Source organism: Camelus ferus, chromosome 1, assembly GCF_009834535.1.
Source record: "Camelus ferus isolate YT-003-E chromosome 1, BCGSAC_Cfer_1.0, whole genome shotgun sequence".
In the NCBI taxonomy this organism is placed as follows: domain Eukaryota; kingdom Metazoa; phylum Chordata; class Mammalia; order Artiodactyla; family Camelidae; genus Camelus; species Camelus ferus.
In genome coordinates, this window is record NC_045696.1 from 36261003 (window position 1) to 36284191 (window position 23189).

The window sequence follows — 23189 nt, forward strand, 5'->3', positions numbered from 1 at the left end:
AGAGAAGTCATGAAACCAAATTTTTAGATGAAATTTTCTGATTTTTAAGTTGCCATGAGGGTGAACACACAAGTCTGTCTGCACATATGGCCCTCAGGCTGCCGCTCTGCGTCACCCGGTCTAATATCTGTTCAATAGTCATTAAAAATTAGCTATGGTCGCAGGGATAGAGGCTACATGTAGATTCACCCTCACAGATTTTCCCTCACAAATGTCCCCCTACTAAGAAAAACACCAAATCTGTTAGCAGAATTGCTGCTTATTTAGCTGTTGGAAACTGGGCAGATTACTAAATCCAATCAGCTACCTGGTGAATGGCTGATAAGTTAGGGAACTTTTTTCACAGAAAAAAAAGCAGCAATTTGTACTCAGAGGTAGAGACATTTATTCTTTATTTGGATTTAGCTTTTCCATCAGCACCACTACTGACAGACTCATTCAGTGCTTCATGCTAAGCAATACAGCTTTACCTCTAAATAAGAAATTAACTCCACAATTAAGGAAATAAGTCAAGTGGGATGATTCTTACGGTTCTCACTGGTTTTATTGTGTACTCTAATACCTGGAAAGAGCTAGCCTTATGGAATTATGAACTGACCAACTATTGAAGGCTCAGTTACTGCCTTTTGGCACACAATTCTATCTTCCAAAATATGGCTAAAAAAAAGAGGTACATTTTCTGAATAAGCAATCATTAATATACAGTGCTTTTTTCTCCTAGAGCCAAAATCCACAGGTCAGGAATGAAAGTAGAAAGGGAAGAAGTACTTGTCATGATTTGATGGTTAGTGACCAAGTGGAATTGTGTCTGCTATAAAAATGGTGCAGTCCTAATCCCCCAGACCCTGTGACCATGACTTTTTTTGGAAATAGGGGCTTTGCAGATGGTCAGATTAAGAGTGAGCCCTACTCCAATATGACTGGTATCCTTATGAAAAGGAAAAATTTGGAACAGAGATAAACATATATAGAGGAAAGATAATGTGAAGACATAGGGAGAATGCCATCTAGAAGCCAAAGAATGTTTGAGGCTACCAGAAGCTAAGAGGGAGGCATGGAACAGTCCTCAGAAGGAATCAGCTCTGCTGACACCTTGATCTCAGATCTCTGGTCTCCAGAACTGTGGGACAATGAGTTCAGCTATTTAAGCCGCTCCATTTGTGGTACTTTGTTATGGCAGCCCTGAGAAACGAATTCAACGATCTATTCTCAATTTTTTTGCTTTCTTTCTTTACAACTAGGTTCTGCTCATCCAGAAACTGGGACCCCAGGAAGAAATGCATTCACTGTGAAACCTAACATACTTCCCACTTAATCTGAAGCTGAGACTGCTATATGGCCACTTCAAGTTCTTTATTCTTGTAGGAAAAAAAGGAAAGAGTTATGCTAGAATGACAATAATTTACACAAAATAGTGCTGCTGCCACATACACATCAGGGTCAGAAGAAGTGCTGCTTCTCCAGGATGACTACTATACACAGTAGAAATTGTAAAGGAAGAGAGATGGATGCAACTATCCACAGGCAGGGCTCAGATTCTTCCTGAATAAGGATATGGTTCATCTCATTGAGCAGACAAAAAATCAAACATGAGTTAGACACTGACAGGCATATGTAGAATAGATAAACAAGATTATACTGTATAGCACAGGGAAATATATACAAGATCTTGTGGTAGCTCACAGCGAAAAATAATGTGACAATGAATATAGGTATGTTCATATATGACTGAAAAATTGTGCTCTACACTGGAATTTGACACAAGATTGTAAAATGACTGTAACTCAATAAAAAAATGTCAAAAAAAATCAAACATGAGGAACTGCCTAAAAGCAAGAGGCATATGAACTGAGTAGTGAAGGAGGAAGTCATAAATACCAGCTCTGGCTTCAAACCAAGAGAGACAGGCAAGCTCTAACGCCAGTAACTGTATTCCTTTGCTTGTCTTTTTAAAATTATTTTTGACATACAGGATGTTTTGGGTTACTACGACGTATCATTTCATCCATAAAACATAGCACATTGACATAGGATTGTGACAGAATTAGAGGAGGCACGGACATCACCCGATGGTACCACCCTAGGAAACAGTAGCCTTGAGCCTTCCTCTCCCAGTGTGTTGAGTGGAATTTATTGAGGAGGACGTCCTTTCTACTGAACATTAGTTATTTGCATTATATTAGAAGTCTCTGCATTATATTTGAAATATTTTCAAATGGTGTTTATGTAAAGCAGGGCATGTGTGTATGTTGTACAGCCAATAATTAGAATGTGTAGATTCCTCTTTTTTCTGAGACAGGAGGGAAGGGGGCAGGGCATAGTCATTAAAAGGATGACACAGCAATTGAGGATAGGATATATCTACTATTTAGAACCAACTAGGCCCAACTTGGCTCAAGATGGCAGAAGATTTAACTTCCAGTAGAACTTGAGCCTTATTATAGGTTCACTGTAATACATTAGTATGCGAAATGACAAACCTACCAGCACCATGACAGTTCCCAGGTTGACCATACAAGCCAAAAAGTGGACGGGGGCCCAATTCCTGGAAATTCTTACCCCTTTCCCAAAATAGTGGGGAAAATCCTCCCACTTGTTAGCATATGAAATTACCCAAACCATAAAAACTAACAACCCTGGGGCCGCCTCTCTTGCCCTCTGAGATAGCTCACTCTCTGTGGATGGAGTGTATATCTCCCTGAATAAATCTACTCTCACTTTACTATGACTTGCTCTTGAATTCTTTCCTGTGCGAGACAAGAACCTATTCTCCATCAACATCTTTGCTTCCTTCCCAGCATCCATTACTTTGTGTCCTTCTGGCACTCTATCTGATTCTAGTGAGCTGTCAATCACAGGACTCCACAAACAAGCTAAGCCAAAATAATCAGGTTCTCTTTTCTAAGAAATTCAATCATGAGCAGGGATATACAAGACCAGAAGACAGAACTGAGTCATCTGATGGCAGCTCCTAATATAGTGAGCACATGAGCTCGCACTACATAGATCACCTAAAACACCCAAGTCCTTGGCTTCCCTAGGCCTGGTTATTCAACATGCCATTAAGTAGTCTTCCAAGAAATCCACTCAGCGTTTTTTTTTTTTTTTCCCTTCCTTTCTTTCTTTGTTTTTCTTTCTTTTGTTCCTTTATTTTATCCTATTTTTTAATTTTTATTTTTTTAATTGTCTGTCTTCCTTCTTTTCTTTCTTTCTTTCCTCTCTCTCCCTCTCTTTCTTTCTGCCCCTTCCTTCCTTTCTTTCTTCTTTAGTTAGCAAGAGTCATTACTGTTGCTTAAGCTAAAGAATATTAATTAATAAATGAATTATCAGGCTTCTCACATTTTTTTCTCATAGTATTTTGAAAGCTTAAATGTGCATACAGATCATTTAGCTATTAGAGAAGATATTGAACTTGGTGGTTAGAAAAGGTCTGAAATGAAAAGCACGACTGTAGATCCTAGATAGAATTAATGGCAAGAGAATATGGCATAGGGTGGTGGTGTTGCATACCAGATATTGCCTCTAACTCTTCCAGCACCAACCTCAACTCTAATCTAAGCTTGATAAAATCTCTCCATCAGTGCAACATTTTGGACTCTGAAATGAAGTGAATTTAAGAAAAGACAAAGGCAGATAAACAGTGAAAAGAATAGTTAGAGAAGGAAAGAAGAAAGTAAAAAAGAGAAGGAAAATATGAGTCAGTAATGTCAAGGGTAGTCTGCTCCTAAGCAGAAGTGGAAGTCTGCAAAGGGCCAAATTAGCACAGCCAAAGGAGACATCTTTCTTCTATTTTTCTTCATCACAGCCTTTAGTGGGAAGTGACACAAAATATATAGACAGTATTATTTTAAATCTCTCTCTCTAGATAGATATAGATACAGATACTGATATATAAAAACATGTCTGGAAAATCAGGTAGCATTTCTGAACAATTTCTTCATTGCTAAAAAAGTTAAACTCGATGATTTCTAATAACTCTCTCAAAACTAAAATTGATCTGTAAACTTTTCTTTAAATAGAACTGTATTTCTATGGACTAAGCAGTTGTATTTCTACAGACTAAACAATTAATTATAAACAGAATATTTATAGTTCTAATTTGATCTCAAATTTAAAATCTTAGGGAGTAAAAATATTCCATCTGTATCTCAGTTTTCTCATTAGTAAACCAGAAATTATTTTTAATCCAATTAAACTACCATACTTTTAAAAATAAAGGCATTATGGGGACAACTATTCTTTACGTGATGTAGCTGTAGAATTAATTTATCTACTCTATCAGTGTCTATATATAACAAGTGTATTTCCCCATGTATATGTTTTGATTATGTATAATACACACAGACACACACACACATCATTTTTAACTCTACCAAGATTCAATGAAAATGTAACAATTTCTACAAAAAGAAAGAATTAGCAAATTCCTGTGGTGACAAGCAGTTAAGTGGCAAGCCACTTTTGCCTTTTTCTCTTCTCCAAAACACTGATTATCGGACAAATACTTGATTGTCCTAATGAACTATATAGATAATGAGTTAGTGTTATGTGGTCCACATATAAGCTTAATGATAGGAGTTTGAATGTTGACATTCTGCTATTGTAGGTCTTTAATGTAAGATTAACAAAGTGTTGTTTTAGCTTTAAAATTAGAATTCTTCAATATCACACTCATCCTGATCTATAACCAATAAAATTTAGTGGGATGTTAGTAAATTCCTATTTAACTCTCCTGAAATTCTCATCTTTGAAAAACTTACACTGGAGCTTTAAGCAACCTAAAAGTTATGGTGTAATTCAGAATTTATCTCTCCCATGCCATTTCCTGAGAATAAAACATAACACAAGTAAGCATTTTTGACCAGTGAACATGCTTAAACTTTAAAGAACCAACGAATTAAGTGACCACTAAAATGTACTAAATGCCCTGACATCCCTACATATTTTTTAGAGAAAACTCAGTATTTTGCCTTGAATCAAGGAAATACAAAGATAAAGTACAAAGAATTCATGTGGCACTCAGTGTCAAAAATCCTCAGTACAAGACGATCTGAGAACTACAATATTTAACAGTCCTTTTGATTTCAAGGTTAAAAAATGACATCTCCCTACTGCTATGCAAACCCGCAGTCATCCCAAAACAATTCGTTTGTCAATGTTGAGATAAGCAAACCAAGCTCAAAGTCCAGAAATTGCAGACGGGTGGTAGGCTGCAGCAGGGGGTGCTGGTTCTGGCTGGAGACAGGCACTTGTATGAAGGGAAGACAGGGTGGGTTGCTTTTTCCTTCCTAGTTTTACACTGGAACGTGTTCATCCTTGTCCTCTGACTGGGAACTTCAGCTGTTGAGGGCAAATAGGTAGATTTTCTAATTCCTCTATTGACATTTAGTGTCACTGGGGCTCCTGAACCTGTCCTGTCCCGTAGGCAACACTTGATTCCCAGAGTAGGGCAAATACTGACCCTGCCCCACCATTACACTGCCCACTAAATCCACGGCTGCTTCCTTCAGCCCGGCGATTGTCAGACTCACTGGAAACTTTGTAGGAGCCCTAGGAAAGAAAATCCTACCACCCGCGCTCGCAGTTCAGTTGGCACTGCTGAGGGAAGAAGACAGCACGCTTTTGATTACTCACAGTTAGCCTCCAAGACGGGAAGCAGTAGGGCGAGGCACGCCAGCAGCGCCCCGCAGCGCCCACCTGGGACCCTCATGGCGCAGCGGGCGGAGTTGCGGGCGGGGACGGTGGCGCTTCCCGGCGAGGACCCTTGCGCTCCGCTCGCCGCGGAGCTACGACCCGGGCGCCGCTCTCTGAGGACTGCGGCGCGGCGGCGCTGCGAGCGAGCGCGCCCGCGAGGCGGCCGAGCCGGGGGCGGGGGGACCGCCCGCTCCCAGCCCCCAGCCCGACGCGGGAAGCGATAACAAGGACATTTCCAGGAAGCTTTTCTTTTCGGAGTTGGGGGCAGGGCTGGGGAAGAGTGCTGGAGGCCTAGTAAACACTGTCCAGACATCCTTCCTCGCCCTTTTCCAGCGGTCTCTGGATTGTGAAGTTTGCCACGGAGAAAGGGAAGCAAATGGAGTAAAAAAAAAAAAAAAAAAAAAAAATCCTCTAGCGACCTGGGGTGGAAGGCTGAGTGGCCAAGAGAACTTGAGAACCCAGAGAGAGGACGCGGTGTCCAGGTTTAGAGGGAAAAACTGTGAGGGACTAACGCTGGGGATGAGGATGTTAATCAACACCCTTAGAAGCGAATGAGACCTCTGGGAAGGCTACAGAGAGCAGAGATAATGGAAGCAAATGGGATAGTTTTGATCTACATTTTTGTTTTGTTCTTACAATTATAGTGCAAAAAACTATAGCAAAAAAAGATGTTTGGGGGAAAAAAAGAATGTCTCAAATTCCCTCGCCTTCAAACAGCTCGTTTTGTTTTTTGCATGTTACCCCTGCTTTTGTGCTTAGACGTACACATTTGAAATACGTTACTAGATGTTTAGGGCTGCCTCTGGAGCTAAACTGCCTGGATTCAAATGGCAGTGCTGCCACTTAATAGTTGTACTATTTGTAAATGGAGATAATAGTAGGTTTTCACAGTGTTAATGTAAGAACTTAAAGAGATGACACATGTGAGGCCATCAGTGTGTTAAATAGTAGTACATACTTAAGGCATTCTTTCTATTATCACTTCTAGTATTTCTGCCCAAACGAATGTATCGGTTGATTTCCTGTGTGTGTGAATAAAAGTCAATAGGCTGATGATCTCTCAAGGGTCTCTTCCAGCTCGTCTGTGGTTCTGTGATCCAGCTGCATGGACATCGATACTGGCGTCACTTTTTCTGATAAGAACATTTGACATGAAATTGTTGAATATATCCACCCATATTCTTCCCTCTTTTAAATTCTCTTGCTTCTTGCTGTGTCTGACTCTACCATATCAATCTATTCACCACTTTATTCCCAGCCCCAAGTGAGTTAGTTATAAATATAGTTCTAGTCTCTGTATAATTGTTCGGTGTGTTAGCAATCAATCATAAAACAAAATGACCTTTAAGTACTATATTTAATTATTGAATATTTATATATATTTAGGCTATGAGTCTTTCCTCATCTTGTGAGGAGGAACTGAGTAGAATATCAATTTTGAGATCTCAAAATTTCACAAGGAGGGAAAACCTCCAAAATCATGAATCTACAACATTCATTTATTATTTTTGTTTTTAATTGCTTTTTTTAAGTTGCTATTCTTTTTCTTAATGGTTTTTTATTGCGGGGGCGGGGATTAGGTTTACTTATTTTTTTAACGGTGGTACTGGGGATTGAACCCAGGATTTCGTGTATGCTAAGCACGCACTCTGTCACTGAGCTATACCCTCCCTCCCAACAACAATCATAACAAATCATCTCGATACAGACATTAAAAAAAATATAAGGAATATGAAGGCAGAAATGTTAGAGAAATGTGAGGTACCTAAAAGAAAAATCTTGCTCTTTCAAAGCCTTCAACTGAAAGTGAGTATCATTTTAATACTACAAATATACGTCACAGTATCAGCAACAGTTGTCAGTGCTAAAAAATTATGTGTCCTACCAATACAGTGTAACGTCGAGACTTCGAAAAATCATACACTTGAATGTTTTAATACAAAATTTAGTAATTCATCTTTGGATAAAATTTTCAGGTTTTTAATTTATTTCACAAGTTCACTCTATGATGTGCAATTAAACTTTATCCAAAATTTAGCTGCTAATCTAATCCCCTCTCCCAGTCCTAATTCTAGTCCTTTCCCCTCATTCAGTTTTATGTTTCTCCGTATAATCTACTAATATGTTGTCTCATTTAATTATTATGTTTTTTATCTGCATCCTCATCCTTCTCCTCCATTAGAGTGTAAAATCCATGAGGGCAGGAATTTTTTTGTTTTGTTCACAGCTATATTCCTAGTGCCTAGAACAGTGATGGGTACATAAATATTCAATTAAATTCAATTTAACAATACAAGCCTACGAATATTTATGCCCAAATATCAGCGATGATTATTTCCAGGGGTAGGGTTATGGATCATTTTCCTTTTGCTGATCTGTAATTTTATTTTTCCACAATAGTCTTTTAATATTTGCTTTGTAAAAACTAACAAATACTAAAGTATTTAAATCCCAGGCTTTGAGGACTAGTCTTATTTTATTTGTTTGTTTATTTTAGATAGAGTGATTTTTATGGCTGTACTTTAAGAGTGTTGCCTTGTTAAATGTTTACAAAATGGATCAGAGCTGGGAATGATTAGAAACCAAGTAACATTTATACAAGAGATAAGTGTTGGTGAGGATGTTGAGAAAAGGGAACCCTTGTTCACTGTTGGTGGGAATGTACATCAATACCACCATTATAGAAAACAGTACAGAAGTTTCTCAAGAAATTAAAAATAGAAATACTATATGATCTGTAAACAAAGAATGTCCCCCACCACTCCAGTTCTGCAAGGTTCAAGTCATTAATCACTGCAGTCACAGACTTACAAGTACTTGCTGAGAGAAACCCAGGGTGAGATGTCCTGTGTTTTGGATATATGGGCCCCTAGATAGCTAAAATTCATATCTAAGGAAGAATTTCAATAACCCCAGACTCTTGCATCCTCCTTTACAAAGCACTAAAATCCTTAACTGGTGATACCTGTTTTCTGTGTGGTTATCTTTTACCAAGATGTATGCTTGACTGCATGTATTTCCCAGCCAAAATATTGAGATATATATGTGCGCGTACACACACACACACACACACACACACACTGGCTCCTACCTCTTCAGAGAAGTTCCTTAGAGCTATCTGAGAGGCTGTCTCCTGAGCTGCAGCCCTCAGTAACACACTGAATAAAACTCAACTCACAGCTCTTACATTGCGAGTTTATTTTTCCAGTCAACAGATCCAACAATCCCACTTCTGGTTATATATCCAAAAATAAATGGAATAGCTATCTTGAAGAGACATCTGTACTCTCAAGTTTATTACAGCATTATTCACAATAGTCAACATATGGAAACAACCAGCTAAGTGTCCATCAACAGATGAATGGATAAAGAAAATGTGAAATCAATCTATCTATCTATCTATCTATTTATCTATCTATCTATCTATCTATCTATCTATCTATCTATCTATCTATATTTCACATTTATACACGGCATTGGGGTATTATACTAAGTGAAATAAACCAGACAAAGACAAATTCTACATGTTATCACTTACATGTAGAATCTAAAAAAAGGCAAATTCATAGAAATAGAGAGTAGGATGGTGGATGAGGGGTGGAAGAGTGGGGAAATGGGGAGAGACTGATAAAAGGTACAAAACTTTCACTTATAAGATGAATAAGTTCTGAGGATCTAATGCTATAGCTTGGTGACTATAATTAATTATACTGTTTTGTATACTTGAAATTTGCTAAGAGAGTAGATCTTAAGTGTTCTCAGAAAAAAAAAAAAAAGAAAAAGAAAGGTAACTATGTGAGGTAACAGATGTGTCAGTTAACCTGACTGTGGGAATCATTTCACAAGGTATACATCTATCAAATCATCAGATTGGACACTTCAAGTACATTACAATTTTATTTGTCAATTTTACCTCAGTAAAACTGGAAGGGAAAAGGAAGAAACCAGGTAACATTTAGGATGCAAATTCAACCATTCCTGGGAGATGAAACAAGAGTCTTAATTAGAATGACATCAAGATTGTTTTCTTCATTTAGAATAAACTAGATTGTACCGTGGTAAAACAGCCACAAAATTACAGTGGCTTAAAATAAGTGTTTATTTCTTGCTCATGGGAAGTCACCTACAGGACTTTCCAGGCAGCTGTCTCCCATGTGTTGGCTCAGCATTACATGCTGTTTTGATATCATAAGTACTTCAAAGGTAAAGTAGGCTTCCACAGTTACTATTGCAAGGGAAGAAAGATAGAACATGGAGATTGTGGACTAGCTCTTAGATCCTTCCACAAAGAAGTGATACAGTCACTACACTCACATTTCAATGGACAAAGCAGTTCCCATGACTTCAAGAGGGTAGAAATAACTCTCTCATGTGCTTATAAAAGAAAAAGACAACTGGAAGTAGTGAGCAGCATATATGTCTACCAGACCACTTAATATATTGAAAAACTAACAATCATCCAGTTAACTAACTGACCAACTGTATGTTGGCACCAGAAATGTTTGGTAATGTATCACTATTAGAATTAGGGAAGAGAAGAAGTAGAGCTGAGGTTGCGTATAGTTTGGGGAAAAAGGTGGGGTTGAGTATTGAGTTTCAGAAATGCTTGAGGATAGTAAGTAAAGAAAGGCCCTTCAGGCACAGAAGTAGTCATTGGCTTTTTGAAGAGAACATGTTTTTTAAAAAGGAAAGCAGAGGGATAGGGTCAGATCTTAGAGAATATATATAGGAAGTTGAAAAAGGGTAACCAATGAGATTGGAAGAGAACAAGAATAGTACATAATTGTGAAAAGCCAAGGGAGGAAAGAATTTTAGAAGAGTTACCTGTATTAAATTTAGTAATAGAGGTATTATAGTGTCTGGACAGGGTAGTCTGGGCAGAGGCAGCCCAGCACTGATGACGAAGGACAGGTTCAGTTAGGAAAACCAGTAGAGGCCTCGAGCAACTGGAAAGAAATGTTAAGTTATCAAGGCAGGACAATGAGAATAGTGAACAAGATCCCTAGCAGTTTGGAGGCAGAGGTAGGGGGATACATACCATTAAATGTTTTTAGGACAGATGACACCAACTTCAAAATCTGCTATTACTTGCTAGAAATTGCACTTGAGCTTTAGTTCTCTCATTTCATCATCTTAGCAGCCCTGCAAAGTAGGTATTTTCATTTCCATTTTACTTATAGGGTACTTGAGTTCAAAGCCAATAAGCTGTAAGAGATGTATACGAGTTTGAACTAGGGTTACATGAGTGAGTAAAAGAGAATAATTTTAAAACTAGATCTACCTTAGTCCCAAACTATTATTTTGTCTTGGATACACTGGGCTTCCCAGGGTCCTCTTCTCCTTTTACCAAGGTTTGAATATATATATTTAAGTAGAGGCTGAATGGACACACAGCTCCCTACATATAATACATTCATTTTTTTCTATAGGAGTGTGCTTGTCACTTCTTTATTTCCAAAGAATATAAAGGAAATGTAGATATTATGTATTTCTTTTCATAAAATAAAACGTTACAAAACAGCCAATAGATCATGATCTCCATCTTGCAGAAACCAAATAGCTAGCAATCTATGTATCTAAAAATCCTGGAAAAAATATACATCAAAGTGTTAACACTATCTTTGGGTGGTGAGTGTGAGATTGTATTTTCTTCAGCTTGTTCTTTTTTCAGTGTTTTTCCCATTTTCTACAATGACTATGTTATTTTTTTGGGTAATCATAACCCCTCACACAGTATCATACAATTCCATCTCACATTTTATGTAACGAACAGCAATAAACGTTATACAGATTAAAATGTCACTCTCATCTGAACTATTGGATAGTTAGCAAATGAGTTTTTCCCTCCTTTTTTCTGTTTGCTTTTGTTGTTGTTTTTTGGTGGGGGGAGGTAATTAGGTTTATTTATTTATTCTTAGAGGAGGTACTGGAGATTGAACTCAGGACCTCATGCATGCTAAGCACACGCTCTACCACTTGAACTATACCCTCCCTCCTTTTCCCTTCTTAATTGTTTCTGTAGTTGCGTAGCCTGAGTCGGCCGGAATCCCGTAGGATCCCCACCTTTGTTTCATAAAACAAAACAAAACACCGCAAGACCTGAGATGTCTGAATCTCAGTTGTAGTTGGAGACAGACGAGGAGCAGCGCCCTTGGTTGGCAACACAGTTTGGATAGGTATACAGATAGATCTTGCCTGAGATCTGTCCGAGGTCCCTCAGCTCATCTCAGGACGCTTCCGTTGCCTAGCTACGAGAACCACCTTCCCTGCCATTGCCACCTCCTTCTAGACCACGCCCCTTTCTCCCTCCCTCCTCTCTGGCCGGGGCGGGGAGCCGGGCCACTTCAGCCACTCAGAGCCCCCCACCGCGGGTCGTCGAACGGTGATTGGAGCAGTGCATGGGCGGTGTTTGGGGCGGGCCTTCCGCGCCATGGGAGAACGTCAGTACGTCGACGCGGGGGTTTTCTCTCGCCGGCTCGACTATCCTTCTCCGGTCGGTGTAACTGCGCTTTTGGCCCGGCTGTGCCCGGGCGAGGAGCGCGGTCGTTGTCCGCTCGCTGGCTGGCGCGGTTATTGGGCTTGTTGCTTGAACTGACCGCCCTCACCTCCCTCCCGTCGTCTCCTCCGGCCCTACGCCTTAAGGGTGCCTCGGAGCGGTAGCTGCGGCCCCCGGGACTCGGCCTGGGACTGCTAGGGGCCCATCCCCGCTCCGGGCTCGGATGGGAGGCGGCGGGAGGAGCGGCCTGGGATGTTCAGTCTGATGGCCAATTGCTGCAGCTGGTTCAAGCGGTGGCGGGAGCCCGTCAGGTAGGCTGGAGCCGTTAGGCCCGGTGCTGTCCTAGGGGAAGGGGACCGCTGCGCCCCGAGGGCCGGGCAGGGCGCCGCCTCTTCTCTGCTTGAAGTGTCTCTCCCAGGCCGCAGGGGATGCTTTCCCTCCCAGTTTGATTTATCCCCGGAGGGAGGGATAGGAGGACGTCGCCTTTTTGTTTAGTTGGAGTTAAATTCTCATACATAATGCCGATTGTTATCATTTAAATGGGTCCTAATTTCTTAAAAAAGTTGTGGATTTCATGTGTATGTGGAATTGGGAACTATCCGTTGTGTAGTCTTCCCCTGAAACTTTTGTAATGGGATTTTTTTTTTTTTAAATTGGGAAACATGGGATATTGTTTTCTTAACATACACACACCCCCTTCCCAACACACACACACTGGGGACTTGGGCTTGAAATCTGGCTCCACTGCTTAATAATTATATGACTTAATCTCTTTGGCCCCACCTTCCTCACATTAAATGACGGTGGTGATATCTATACCATGTTGTGTTAAATGAAAATAACTGATGGAAAGTTTTCTTAACTGTAGTGTAGCTTCAATTTCAAAATGGGATCTAGTTAAGCACTTTAATTGAAAGAGTCCATTTTTTTAACGTTTCATTTTGAAATGCTTAATGTATTAATACTTAGCACCTGCTGCTTGATATTCATTCATTTGTTGAGGAAATACTGTGTGCCAGGCACTCTGCTAGGAAGTAGTCAGTGAAAACGATGCTTTTAAAATTGAGCGGCCCAACTTATGAAGAAACGTTGTTTGTTAGTCTTTATAAATAATGACAATTTTTTATAGTTCTACTTTAGAATCAGGCCAAGGGTCAATTATTGCAAAAGCTTTTTTTTTTTAAGATCATTAACATTTCAAAGAAGTGTTTGCCATAAAGATGAACTATCCTTTATAGAATGAGTCTGAAAGCTACACTTTTAAAGAAGAATATATGTGTACATTTGGAAATTTACTTTAAATGAAACTTTTAAATTCTTCTCCATTAAGTCTTAAATGAATGTAAATCTTTTAATTATAAGTGATATGATCAACTCTTTAGAGTCGAGATGTGTTTGGGTGTGTAGACTCATTTAATCTGTTTTAATCATGTTCTGATGTGATTGTAGAGTCGGCTAAGGCTGGACAGCCATTCATAATAGTTGGCCCCTTATGTTTTTCTCTATGTCTCTCTCTCTTTTTTTTAAACATTTCTTTTTTGGGGGCAGTGTGGGTAATTAGGTTTATTCATTTATTTATTTTTGCTGCACATACAGAGGATTGAACCCAGGACCTCATGCCTTCTAGCCATGCACTCTACCACTGAGCTATACCCTCCCCCTTCAATGTCTGGTTTTTTTAAAAATACATTTTATTTTTGTGAGAGTAGCATGTGTTCTTTTAACTAAAACACTCAAAAAGCTTGCACTCTGAAGGAGTTTTCAACTTAATTCATCATTCTTTGTGCTTGCTTCTCTCAGAAGATATAGTATAATAATCTCTGGGATGATTAAAATAAAAACAAAATTCAGAGAACAGAGAATGTATTGATTTCCAAGTAGAACAGATAGTTGGATTTGATTAATAAAGCAGAATTGAAATTTAACACTATAACTCAGAGTTTATTTTATTCTTTAATAAGTAGTAGCATCAAGATCTGTGCTGTCCAATAGGGTAGTGACTAGCTGCGTGTGGCTAGTTGGGTTTGTGTGCTGTAAGTGTATAATACAAAGTGGATTTTGAAGATTTATTATGCAGAAAGGAAAAAGGTAAATATCAGTCTTTTTTCAGTTTGATTACATGTTGAAATGATAACTTCTGCATATATTGGATTAAATAAAATACAATGCTTAGCTTATTTTCACCTTTTGTTTTCATTTTTTAGAATGCAGTTACTAGAAAATTTAAACTAGAAAACAAACTTATATATGTAGCTTGTAGTATATTTTTATTGGACCTCACTGATACAGATCATGGCCAAATATATAGGAAATGGGTAAAATCTCTCACTGTTGGATAGAGTTAACTGTCAAAGAACTTAAATAGGATTGCACTTATCTTTTAAGTACCCTTATTCAATACCTGGTTCATAATAGTGGCTGAATAAATATTTGCAAAGTACTGTATGTAGTTTGATTACTTCTTAGCAATAATCATCCTAAAGTAAATAACATTAGCAAGTAGTCCATTTACTGGAATAAATGAGAAGAGAGTAAGCTGATTTGAGAAATATATTAAATTTTGTGCATTTATGATGTATTCTGTATTTTTTAAGTCTTAGATGAGATCGGTTGTGTTCAGGGTATGGCCATAGACAGTATTTTTTAAGTCTTAGACTATGCAACCCTTATTAAGAGTCCTCTTCATGTTTACATTTTATGAAGATGTGTTTGCACATGTGAGGAGTGTGTGTAAGAGAGATGATCATTATTATACGCTATGTTCTGAGGTTACTTTGCTGACTTTGCTGTTATATGGCAGCCTTTGGATTTACCCACCTGTCCTCACTTAGATGCTCTCCCAATGAACATATTATTCTAGAGACTGGGGTCAGGGTTTGGATGACAGTATTCAAAATGTGTGATGTACAGGAGCCAGAGGTCAAGTGTTAAAGCACCAGTCTAGGTCAGGAGTCAGACCAGGATGCCAGGCAATTCAGGAACGCTGTGTGTGCTATTGTTAGCCACCAGGCAGAACCTAAACATAGGCTAATTCAAATTAACCTTGAAAAGACTAAAAGCTAGACCCACAGGTAAATAAGTGGCTTGCTCCTGTGGAAGCAAGCAGTGCAGTATAGTGGGGTTTTTTAAACTTTTATTTTGAGATTATGATACAATGATCAAAGCTGAGATTAACTTTGGTATAATACTATTAACTAAATTATGGATTTTATTTTGAGTTCACTAGTTTAACACCTAATGCTTTCCTTATTTTTTTTTTCCTGTCCAGGATCTAGTCAAGGATTCCACATTGCTTTGTTTTGTCTTTGTTCTCCCTCAGTCTGTAATAGTTCCTCAGTCTTCCCTTGTCTTTCATAATCTTGAGACTTTGAAGAGTACTTATCAGTTGTTTTGTACAATACCTCTCACACTGTTTGATGTTTTCTTGTGATTTGATAAAGGTGTTACTACAGAATTGGGTAAAGGAATACCACAGAGGTGATCTGTCCTTGGTACATCCTATCAAAGGGTGCATAATTCTGATGTCTTATTACTGATGCTGTTACCTTGATCACTTGGTTATAGTGCGTCTGCCAGATTTCTCAATATTTTAGTGTTTTTGAGTCAAACAGATTTGCGTCTGAATCCTAGGAGTTTTGGCACTTTTCCCGCAGTCAGTTGTGGATAATTTCTGTCTTGCAACATTTTGAGAAAGAAAATTTATGCAAGTACCTCATACTTTGCACATAGTAGTTACTCAGTAAATAATACCTCTGATCTTAGGAGGTAAGTGCTGATTAGTAGATTACCCTCCTCAATTCATTTTGTATTTATCAGTATAGATACCCTTCCCTTCCTCCCTTTCTGTTAATGGAAGAAGAGTTCCTTTTCCTTTCCAAGGCTAATTCTTAACGCCTGTGCTCTTTATTGCATTTCTTCCCATTGCCTAGTGAACTTCAGTCATTCAGCATTCAGCCAGAGATCACAGAGAGAACTTCTGGGATACAAGAATAAACCTCAGCTTTTATCCCAAAATTTACTGTTCAGTTTTATCATCAACAATACAAACTCCCTTTCTTTTTTGTCTTCAGAGCTTCACTTCTGTTCTTTCTTTAGTAAGTAAACATGCTCAAGCCTCTCTTACTAAAAAATAAACCGAATGAAATGTTTCCTATTTCTACTGTAATAAGTTGCTATTAACTTAGTGACTTAAATTTATTTCCCACAGTTCTGAGATGAGAAGTCTAAAATGGGTCAGCAGGGTTACTTGCATACCTTCTGGAGGCTTTACGGGAGAATCTGTTTTTCTTTGCCTTTTCCAGCAAAGAAAGAGGCTGCCTGCATTCCTTCACTTGTGACCCCCTTCTTCCATCTTCAAAGTCTAGAGTATGGTATCTTCTCTCTTCTCTGATCTACTTCCCTCTCATAAGAAAGGACTTTTGTGATTACATCTAGTCTACCTGGATACTCCAAGCTAAGATCCCCATCCAGAATCCTTAGCTTAATCACACCTACAAAGTTCCTTTTGCCATGTAAGCTAATGTATTCACAGGTTCCGGGAATTAGGATGTGGACATCTTTGGGAGGTTGTTTTTCTCTGTCTGCCATCCTAAACAACCCTCTGTCCCTGCAGCCACTACCCTTCCTCCTTCCCTTTACCCCGGACTTAACAACCCACAGTGTATGACTGGTATTTTCTCAACTTCCTCCCCTCTAGTGCATTCCTTAACTTCTTGCTTTTGAAGTCTTCCACTAGACCCTTCAGTTCTTGCTACACCAGGTGCTGCCTGGTTCTTAAATCTAGTGGATTCTTTTCAATCTGTTGGCATCATTCGACACTTAAAATCACTCTCTTCTTGGAATTCTCTGATTTCTTTTCCCTGAATTAAAATTTTGTTTTTATGTTTCTGCCTATTTCCTTTTCTGTTTTTGCCAGTTAGCCTTTCTTCCTCTGACTCTCAGATCTGCCCAGCTCCTGTCTTCAACTCTCTTCTTCCACATACTCTCCCTTTGTGGTCAGTCTCACCATATAGAGGACTTCAGCTCCCACCTCAACATTGACTCTCAAGTCTCTGTTTCCAGCACAGAGACTTCATCCACCACTAGAAGACTTACGTATCTAATTACCACAGGATCCTCAATCCCAACACATCCAAAACTGAACTTACATCTTCTCTCATTTCTCTGCCGAATTGCTTCTCCCTTCCTATTACCGATCAGAAGCCTAGAGTAATCCTGGACACCTCTTTGTGCCTTGTTCTCAAATCAAGTCCTTTGCTTTCGTGTCTTGCACTCTTTCAGGCTTTCCATACCCACTGCTCTGTTTAGATAAGGTTTCTTTTATTTCTCCCCCAGATGTCTTTGACAGACTTTTCACTATCCTTTCTGATTAATTCTCTACACTGTCAGTGGTCTTTTTAATATGCAACTGATTTTAAACCTTGAGTCTTTCTTAATTGCTTCAGGATAACATCCAAGCTTCTTACTTACTGGATTCTTGGATTTGACCTGAGCGTGGCTATAGGTCTCATCATAAGCCATTCTTTCTCTTCCTGTCATTCCATATTTGGGGTACTTAAGTTCTCTAGTCCCTCTATTCCTCCCTGAATGCCCTTCTCTTTTCTGACTGTTCTTAATCATGTTTAAATCTCAGTTGGGAGATTCTCTCCATTGGGAAACTTTCTTTAAATTCCAGCTAGATTCTTTACCTTGCCTTGTGTTTGTTTATTAGCACCCTGTATTAGTCTCTACTTACCCATTAGTTACAATGAAATGTTTATTCAATTTCCCTAGTCTTCCAGGATGTCTTGTGGACAGGAGCTGCTGTTATTTTAAAACATTTAAAAGTAATGTATATTTATTGTTATTTAAAGGTAATGCATATTTATTGTAGAACATTGAAGGCAAAGTTAAGTACAAAGGGGCAAATTTAAATTAAGCTTTTATTTTTTTTTTACTTTAATGCATAATTAACATCTTTTTGCATCACTACGTATTTTTGTTGAACATCTTTTTAATAGCAGCAGAGTATTTTGTTATACAGATTCACCAAAGTGTGTTCAATCATTTCTGTTATTAAATATTTAGAATATTTAAAATTTTTCACTACTATCAACAGTGCTTTGGTGAGCATCCTGATTTGAATGTCTTTGGAAATGGAATTCTAGATCGAATGACATAGAAAAGTTTAAGGTATATGATATATATTGTCAAATTGCTCTGCAGAAAGGCTTCTTGTTTTTTTTTTCAACCAATTTCTACTCCTGCCAGCAGAGTATGAGAGTGGTTTTTTCCTCAAAAATATGAGTCATCATTTTTTCATTTTTTTCCAGGTTATAGTAGGAAATACTATCTGCTTTTAGTTTCTATTTTCTTGATTACTGGTAAGATTAAAAGTTTTTTTCTTGGACATTTGTATTCTTTTCAGAATTTCCTGTGAGTCCCTTTGCTGTTTTTCTATGAAACAGGTCCATTTACTTACTTATTTTTCTAGAAGAGGTTTTAAGTTTTTGTACTAGTAACCCTTTCTGTGTAGTATATGTTGCAGATTTTTTCTTTCATTTGTTATATTTTTAATTTTTTGGTGGTTTTTTAAGCATGCATATTAAAATTTTTTTATTCAAATGTATCACTTTCAGTATAATAGTTAGGAGATTCATCACCACTCCAAGAATATATTCACTTATACTTTTTTTTTTCCCATTGTTTTGTTTTATTTTGGTGGTGGGTAATTAGGTTTATTTACTTACTTTTTTTAGTGGAGATACTGGGGATTGAACCCAGGACCTCATACATGCTAGGCATGCACTGTACCTCTGAGCTATACCCTCCCCCCTTACCTATACTTTTTTCGTAGTACTTTTATGTTTTAATTTTTAACATTTGAATCTCTATTGGAATTTATTTTGTGTATAGGGAGCAGCCTTCATCCTGGACAAAGAACACAAAGTCTATCAAGTGTGATTCTCAGTAAATATCTGGACCCTGTCAGCAGGTCCTCACCCTTACGTGTATTATCATCTATTTACTCTGAACTCAGGTTATTTATACCAGATAGCACCTAGGTGGTAAAATAGTGCACATAAAACATGATAGCGTATGCAAGAGTTTAGAGATGATTTCCAAGATTTCTAGCAAGAATTGGAAGCGGGATTTTGATAATTTTATCTGAGTCTTGAAGAAATTTGTGCTTCCTGTGCTTACAATGAGCATGATTTTAGGAATGAGCCACCTAGAGAGGCAGAAAATTAACATCAATTTAAAGGAAGGAGTTCTGGCAGCAAGAATGACATAATTTAAAATAATAAAAAATGTTTTTACTATTATTTAAACAAAAAGAAAAATATAATAAGTACTCATGTGTCCACTACCCAGGCTTTACAAATATTAACCTTTGGTCATCACATTTCAGCTTTTTTCAGAAGAAATAGATAAATCTGTGAAACTCCTTGCATCCTATTCATCTCCTACCATCCCTGCCCTAAGGTAACCACTAGCTAGAACTAGTTCCTTGCCCATGTGAGTTTTTCCTTGTCGCAATTCAGCCTATCAGAAAGATTTTACTTCAAATTTGTTTGTAAATTGTTATTCACTGTGGCCAAGTTTGAAAGAAGAGACACAGATGTCACAGTAAGCAGTGTGGATTATGTATCAGTGTGGTGTCTGGTAAAACATACTGTGATATTATGAGATGTCATCTCTGCTAGGAATTTTTTCAGTGGGGAAACAGCACCCTAGTCACCATCTTTCGTAGTCTAAGTAAATATAACTGTAAATCCTAGACTATTTATAGAAATTGCTGGTTCTTAATTTCTTAATTAAGCTGTACATACAGATTAGCAAGGATTATCTGATGTGCCATGTGCATATCTGGGCTATATTAACATTTCTTTTTGTCTCTTGCCAGCTTCTCGTTTATTCCTAGTAAGGATTTCCAAATTTTAGGATAGAAAGGGATCTAGAGACATTCTTATTCTACTCCTTTGTATTTTAGAAATGAACAGACTGACACTAAGAATTTCACTTGATCAAGACTTCAAAGCTAACATATGATCCTAAATTTGGTCCTCTTACTGGTGCTTCACAAATGTAGATAGTGATTTTGATGTAATATTGTCCCAGACTCTGCAATCTTTATTAAAATGTCAGCAAGTAGTGCATTTGTACAATAAAATCACACCATAAATGTTTTTGGTAAATTTTTATTGTATCAATTTTTTTTTGTGATAGGTTTTTTTTTCTTTCACACATATATCATAAAGCAGTGTTTCCAAGTCCCTTTTAATATGATTTGTTACTTTTTTAGATTGTGCCATATAGTTTTAAATATTTTAGGCAATAAATATCAACTTTGTTGTATTAAATTGTGCTTTATAGGTTTTTTAGTGAAGTATTTTAACATGCATAATATTTTTGAAGTTAGCTTTTATGTAATTATGTCATCTGAAGTATTGTCTTCCTTAGTTGACAGATGAAGTTTAGAGTTGTAGATATTCAAAAGATTGTGATGTCATTCAGAAAAGTTTCAGAATTCAAATGTTTTCTAAGTTCAAAACTCCAATATTATGTTTGCTTATATTTATGATGTGTTATTTTTGTATATGCGTTATAGAAAAAGGGTCCCTGAGATAAAATACATGAAACAGGCCTTTGGCTCTCTTAATCCCTACTTTTTTTTTTTTTTTTTTTTTTGTAACTCAGAACTCTTTTAGTTTTAAAATCTTTCTCACTGCTAATCATTACCTTGAATCATAAGCATGTAAATTTTCTCAGAAGACTTTAGCCAATTTGATGTAAGGAAATAGTTAATTTTAATTACATTCTTTAATATTGAACTGCTACTTTGCTGTGAAGATTTATATAAATTATATCCATTATAGTACTTTCTGAACGTAAAGTTACGTGTTTTAATTTTACTTAATATTTACTTAGTAAATGGAGGATCAAAAATACATATATTTATGTTGTTTTCATTTAGTAAAGATGCCTGCTGTATGCTCAGCACATTTGATCCTAAGGCTGTAGAGTTGATTAAGACACGTGCTAGTAGAGCAGACTGTATGAAAAGTTGCACGAGAAAGTTAAGGTTCACTTGCTGAGGTAACAAGCTTGTCAGGAAGGACTGGGGGGCTGTAGGAGAGGAATCTCCAACCTTGTAAGCCTGCTGGGGTGTGGCAGAAGAGGAGGCTGCAGAATTTGGACTTGATTCTGTTTAAGGATTTTAAGCAGAAAAATGCCATTATTAGATTTTCATTAACATCATGGTTAGGTTTTATTAACAGCATCAATTCATGACCTTAGTTAATCTACCTGTTACTAGGTAATCTACCTTCTCTTAGCTCCAGGAATTAGGTTATGATCATGATAGACCTGGGGGGGAAAAATGATTTATTTTGGTGAAAATGAGCCAGACTATCTGGCTGTCTGGGGTGTGTCTCTCTGTGTGTATATATATAAATGTGAGTAAGTTTTAGGATAAATAAGATGGTTCAAGTTGCCCTTTAAATTAATAATTATTATTTTTACAAACCATTGTATTTAAACTTCCTATGGAAACTGCTGTTGACTAACTTCTTATTGGCACTGTGACTTTGGGCAGCTTGTACCTGCTCTTCCTGCAGGGTCAGCATGAAGACATTGGTAGGGTAAAGTAGCTTTGAACTATCAGGACATGCTGTATAAACTCAAAGCATTGGTATTGCAGAGTTTGGGAAAAGCTGAGAGCATTTGTCTCTGAGATAATTTGTGGCAATTACTGAAAAGGTCCTTTTATTTTACAAAACTTGTAACATTTGATATTCATCTCTTAACCCTTCTGGAAACTGTTCCTATCACTGCCATTTCTTTGGTCTCATTTCTTTCTGGCTACAATTTTAAGGGTTTCATCAAAGGTTCTTGGAGTTCCATGTCCCCTGTTCCCCAGCTCTTCTCTTTCCTGTGCTCTCCCTGGGCTCTTTCTCCTATTCTTAGTTTTAACTACCATGTATGTGTCTCATAAACCCAGTCCAGAGCTCTCCTCCAGCTTCAGACTTCAATGTGAGACAAGCATTACTGTCAATATGTGCAAAGCTGAACAGATTAATCCTCCTCCATAATCTGGTCCCTGCCCTACTCTCTGGTCTCATCTTGTAGACTCCCTACTTTGAATTTTATGCAGTAATAAGAATAGCTATAGTTGAGCACTTACTGTGTGCTATAGGCATTGTGCCCCTTACCTGCATGTCTTACTTAATTTTACCACGTCCCTGTGGATGGTTATTTTTATTATCCCATTTCACTGATGAAATTCTGAGAAAAAATAGTATGTCCCAGGTCATATATTTTGGAAATGGCGGTTCTGACACTTGAACACAGGTGGCTCTAACACCAGGTTTGTGGCTATATATCAGAGTACCCATGATCCCTGTTATGTTACTTATTGCTAGTATGGGCATACTGTACATTTTACAGTCCTTTCCGTATCAGCCTTTCTAATTTAGCATATAATTTAAGACTCAGGGATAACTGTAATAAGAGTGAAGTGATCACTTTCAGCTTAACTATTTATTAACTGTTTGATGAAGTTGTTCCTTAAGGAGTATGTATTCCTTCTGTGTTCCTTTAGCATCTTGTGTACATGGGTGAGCATTTTAAACTGTCATAGTGTGACAGTGTACTCACATTTGTTTACGTTTTAGTCACTCTCATTAGAGGATGAGCATTCTGGGATGGAAACTATGTCTCAGGCATTTTTGTGTCCATAGTACTTAAAAAAGCCTAACGTATTTTTATCACATTATTGTCTGAACAAATGACTGATTCTTTTTATTGCTAGTGTCAATTGTCTAGACACTATAAACCTAAGAACACTGTATATTATTTTTTTCAATTCAAGGGCTAATGTATTTGATCAATACTCATGAGTAAAAGACATAGACAATCTTTTGTTTCTTTGTTGTTATATAGCATCACAACCAAACTGTTCCCAATCGGTGATGATTTACTGTATTTTAAGCTGTAATGACATGTACATTTTATCATG

At 37.7% G+C, this 23189-nt stretch overlaps 2 protein-coding genes across 4 annotated transcripts in view; one reads left to right on the forward strand and one right to left on the reverse strand.

The window, feature by feature from the left end:
- The window catches only part of PROS1 (protein S), a 61797-nt gene extending 55775 nt beyond the window's left edge, over nt 1-6022 (reverse strand). The window contains exon 1 of the mRNA XM_006189297.3: nt 5635-6022. Within this exon, the coding sequence (XP_006189359.2) occupies nt 5635-6007 (373 nt within the window). The 5' untranslated portion in view covers nt 6008-6022. The remainder of the gene's footprint in view (nt 1-5634) is intronic.
- Nucleotides 6023-12134: 6112 nt separating this feature from the next.
- Nucleotides 12135-23189, forward strand: part of ARL13B (ADP ribosylation factor like GTPase 13B) — a 63067-nt gene continuing 52012 nt past the window's right edge. For 2 of the 3 annotated variants that reach the window (XM_006189300.3, XM_032477708.1), the window contains exon 1: nt 12136-12501. In XM_006189300.3, the coding sequence (XP_006189362.2) occupies nt 12443-12501 (59 nt within the window). In that variant the 5' untranslated portion in view covers nt 12136-12442. Of the gene's footprint in view, nt 12502-23189 lie in introns of all 3 variants that reach the window. The other variant, XM_014563110.2, reaches the window with a different exon arrangement.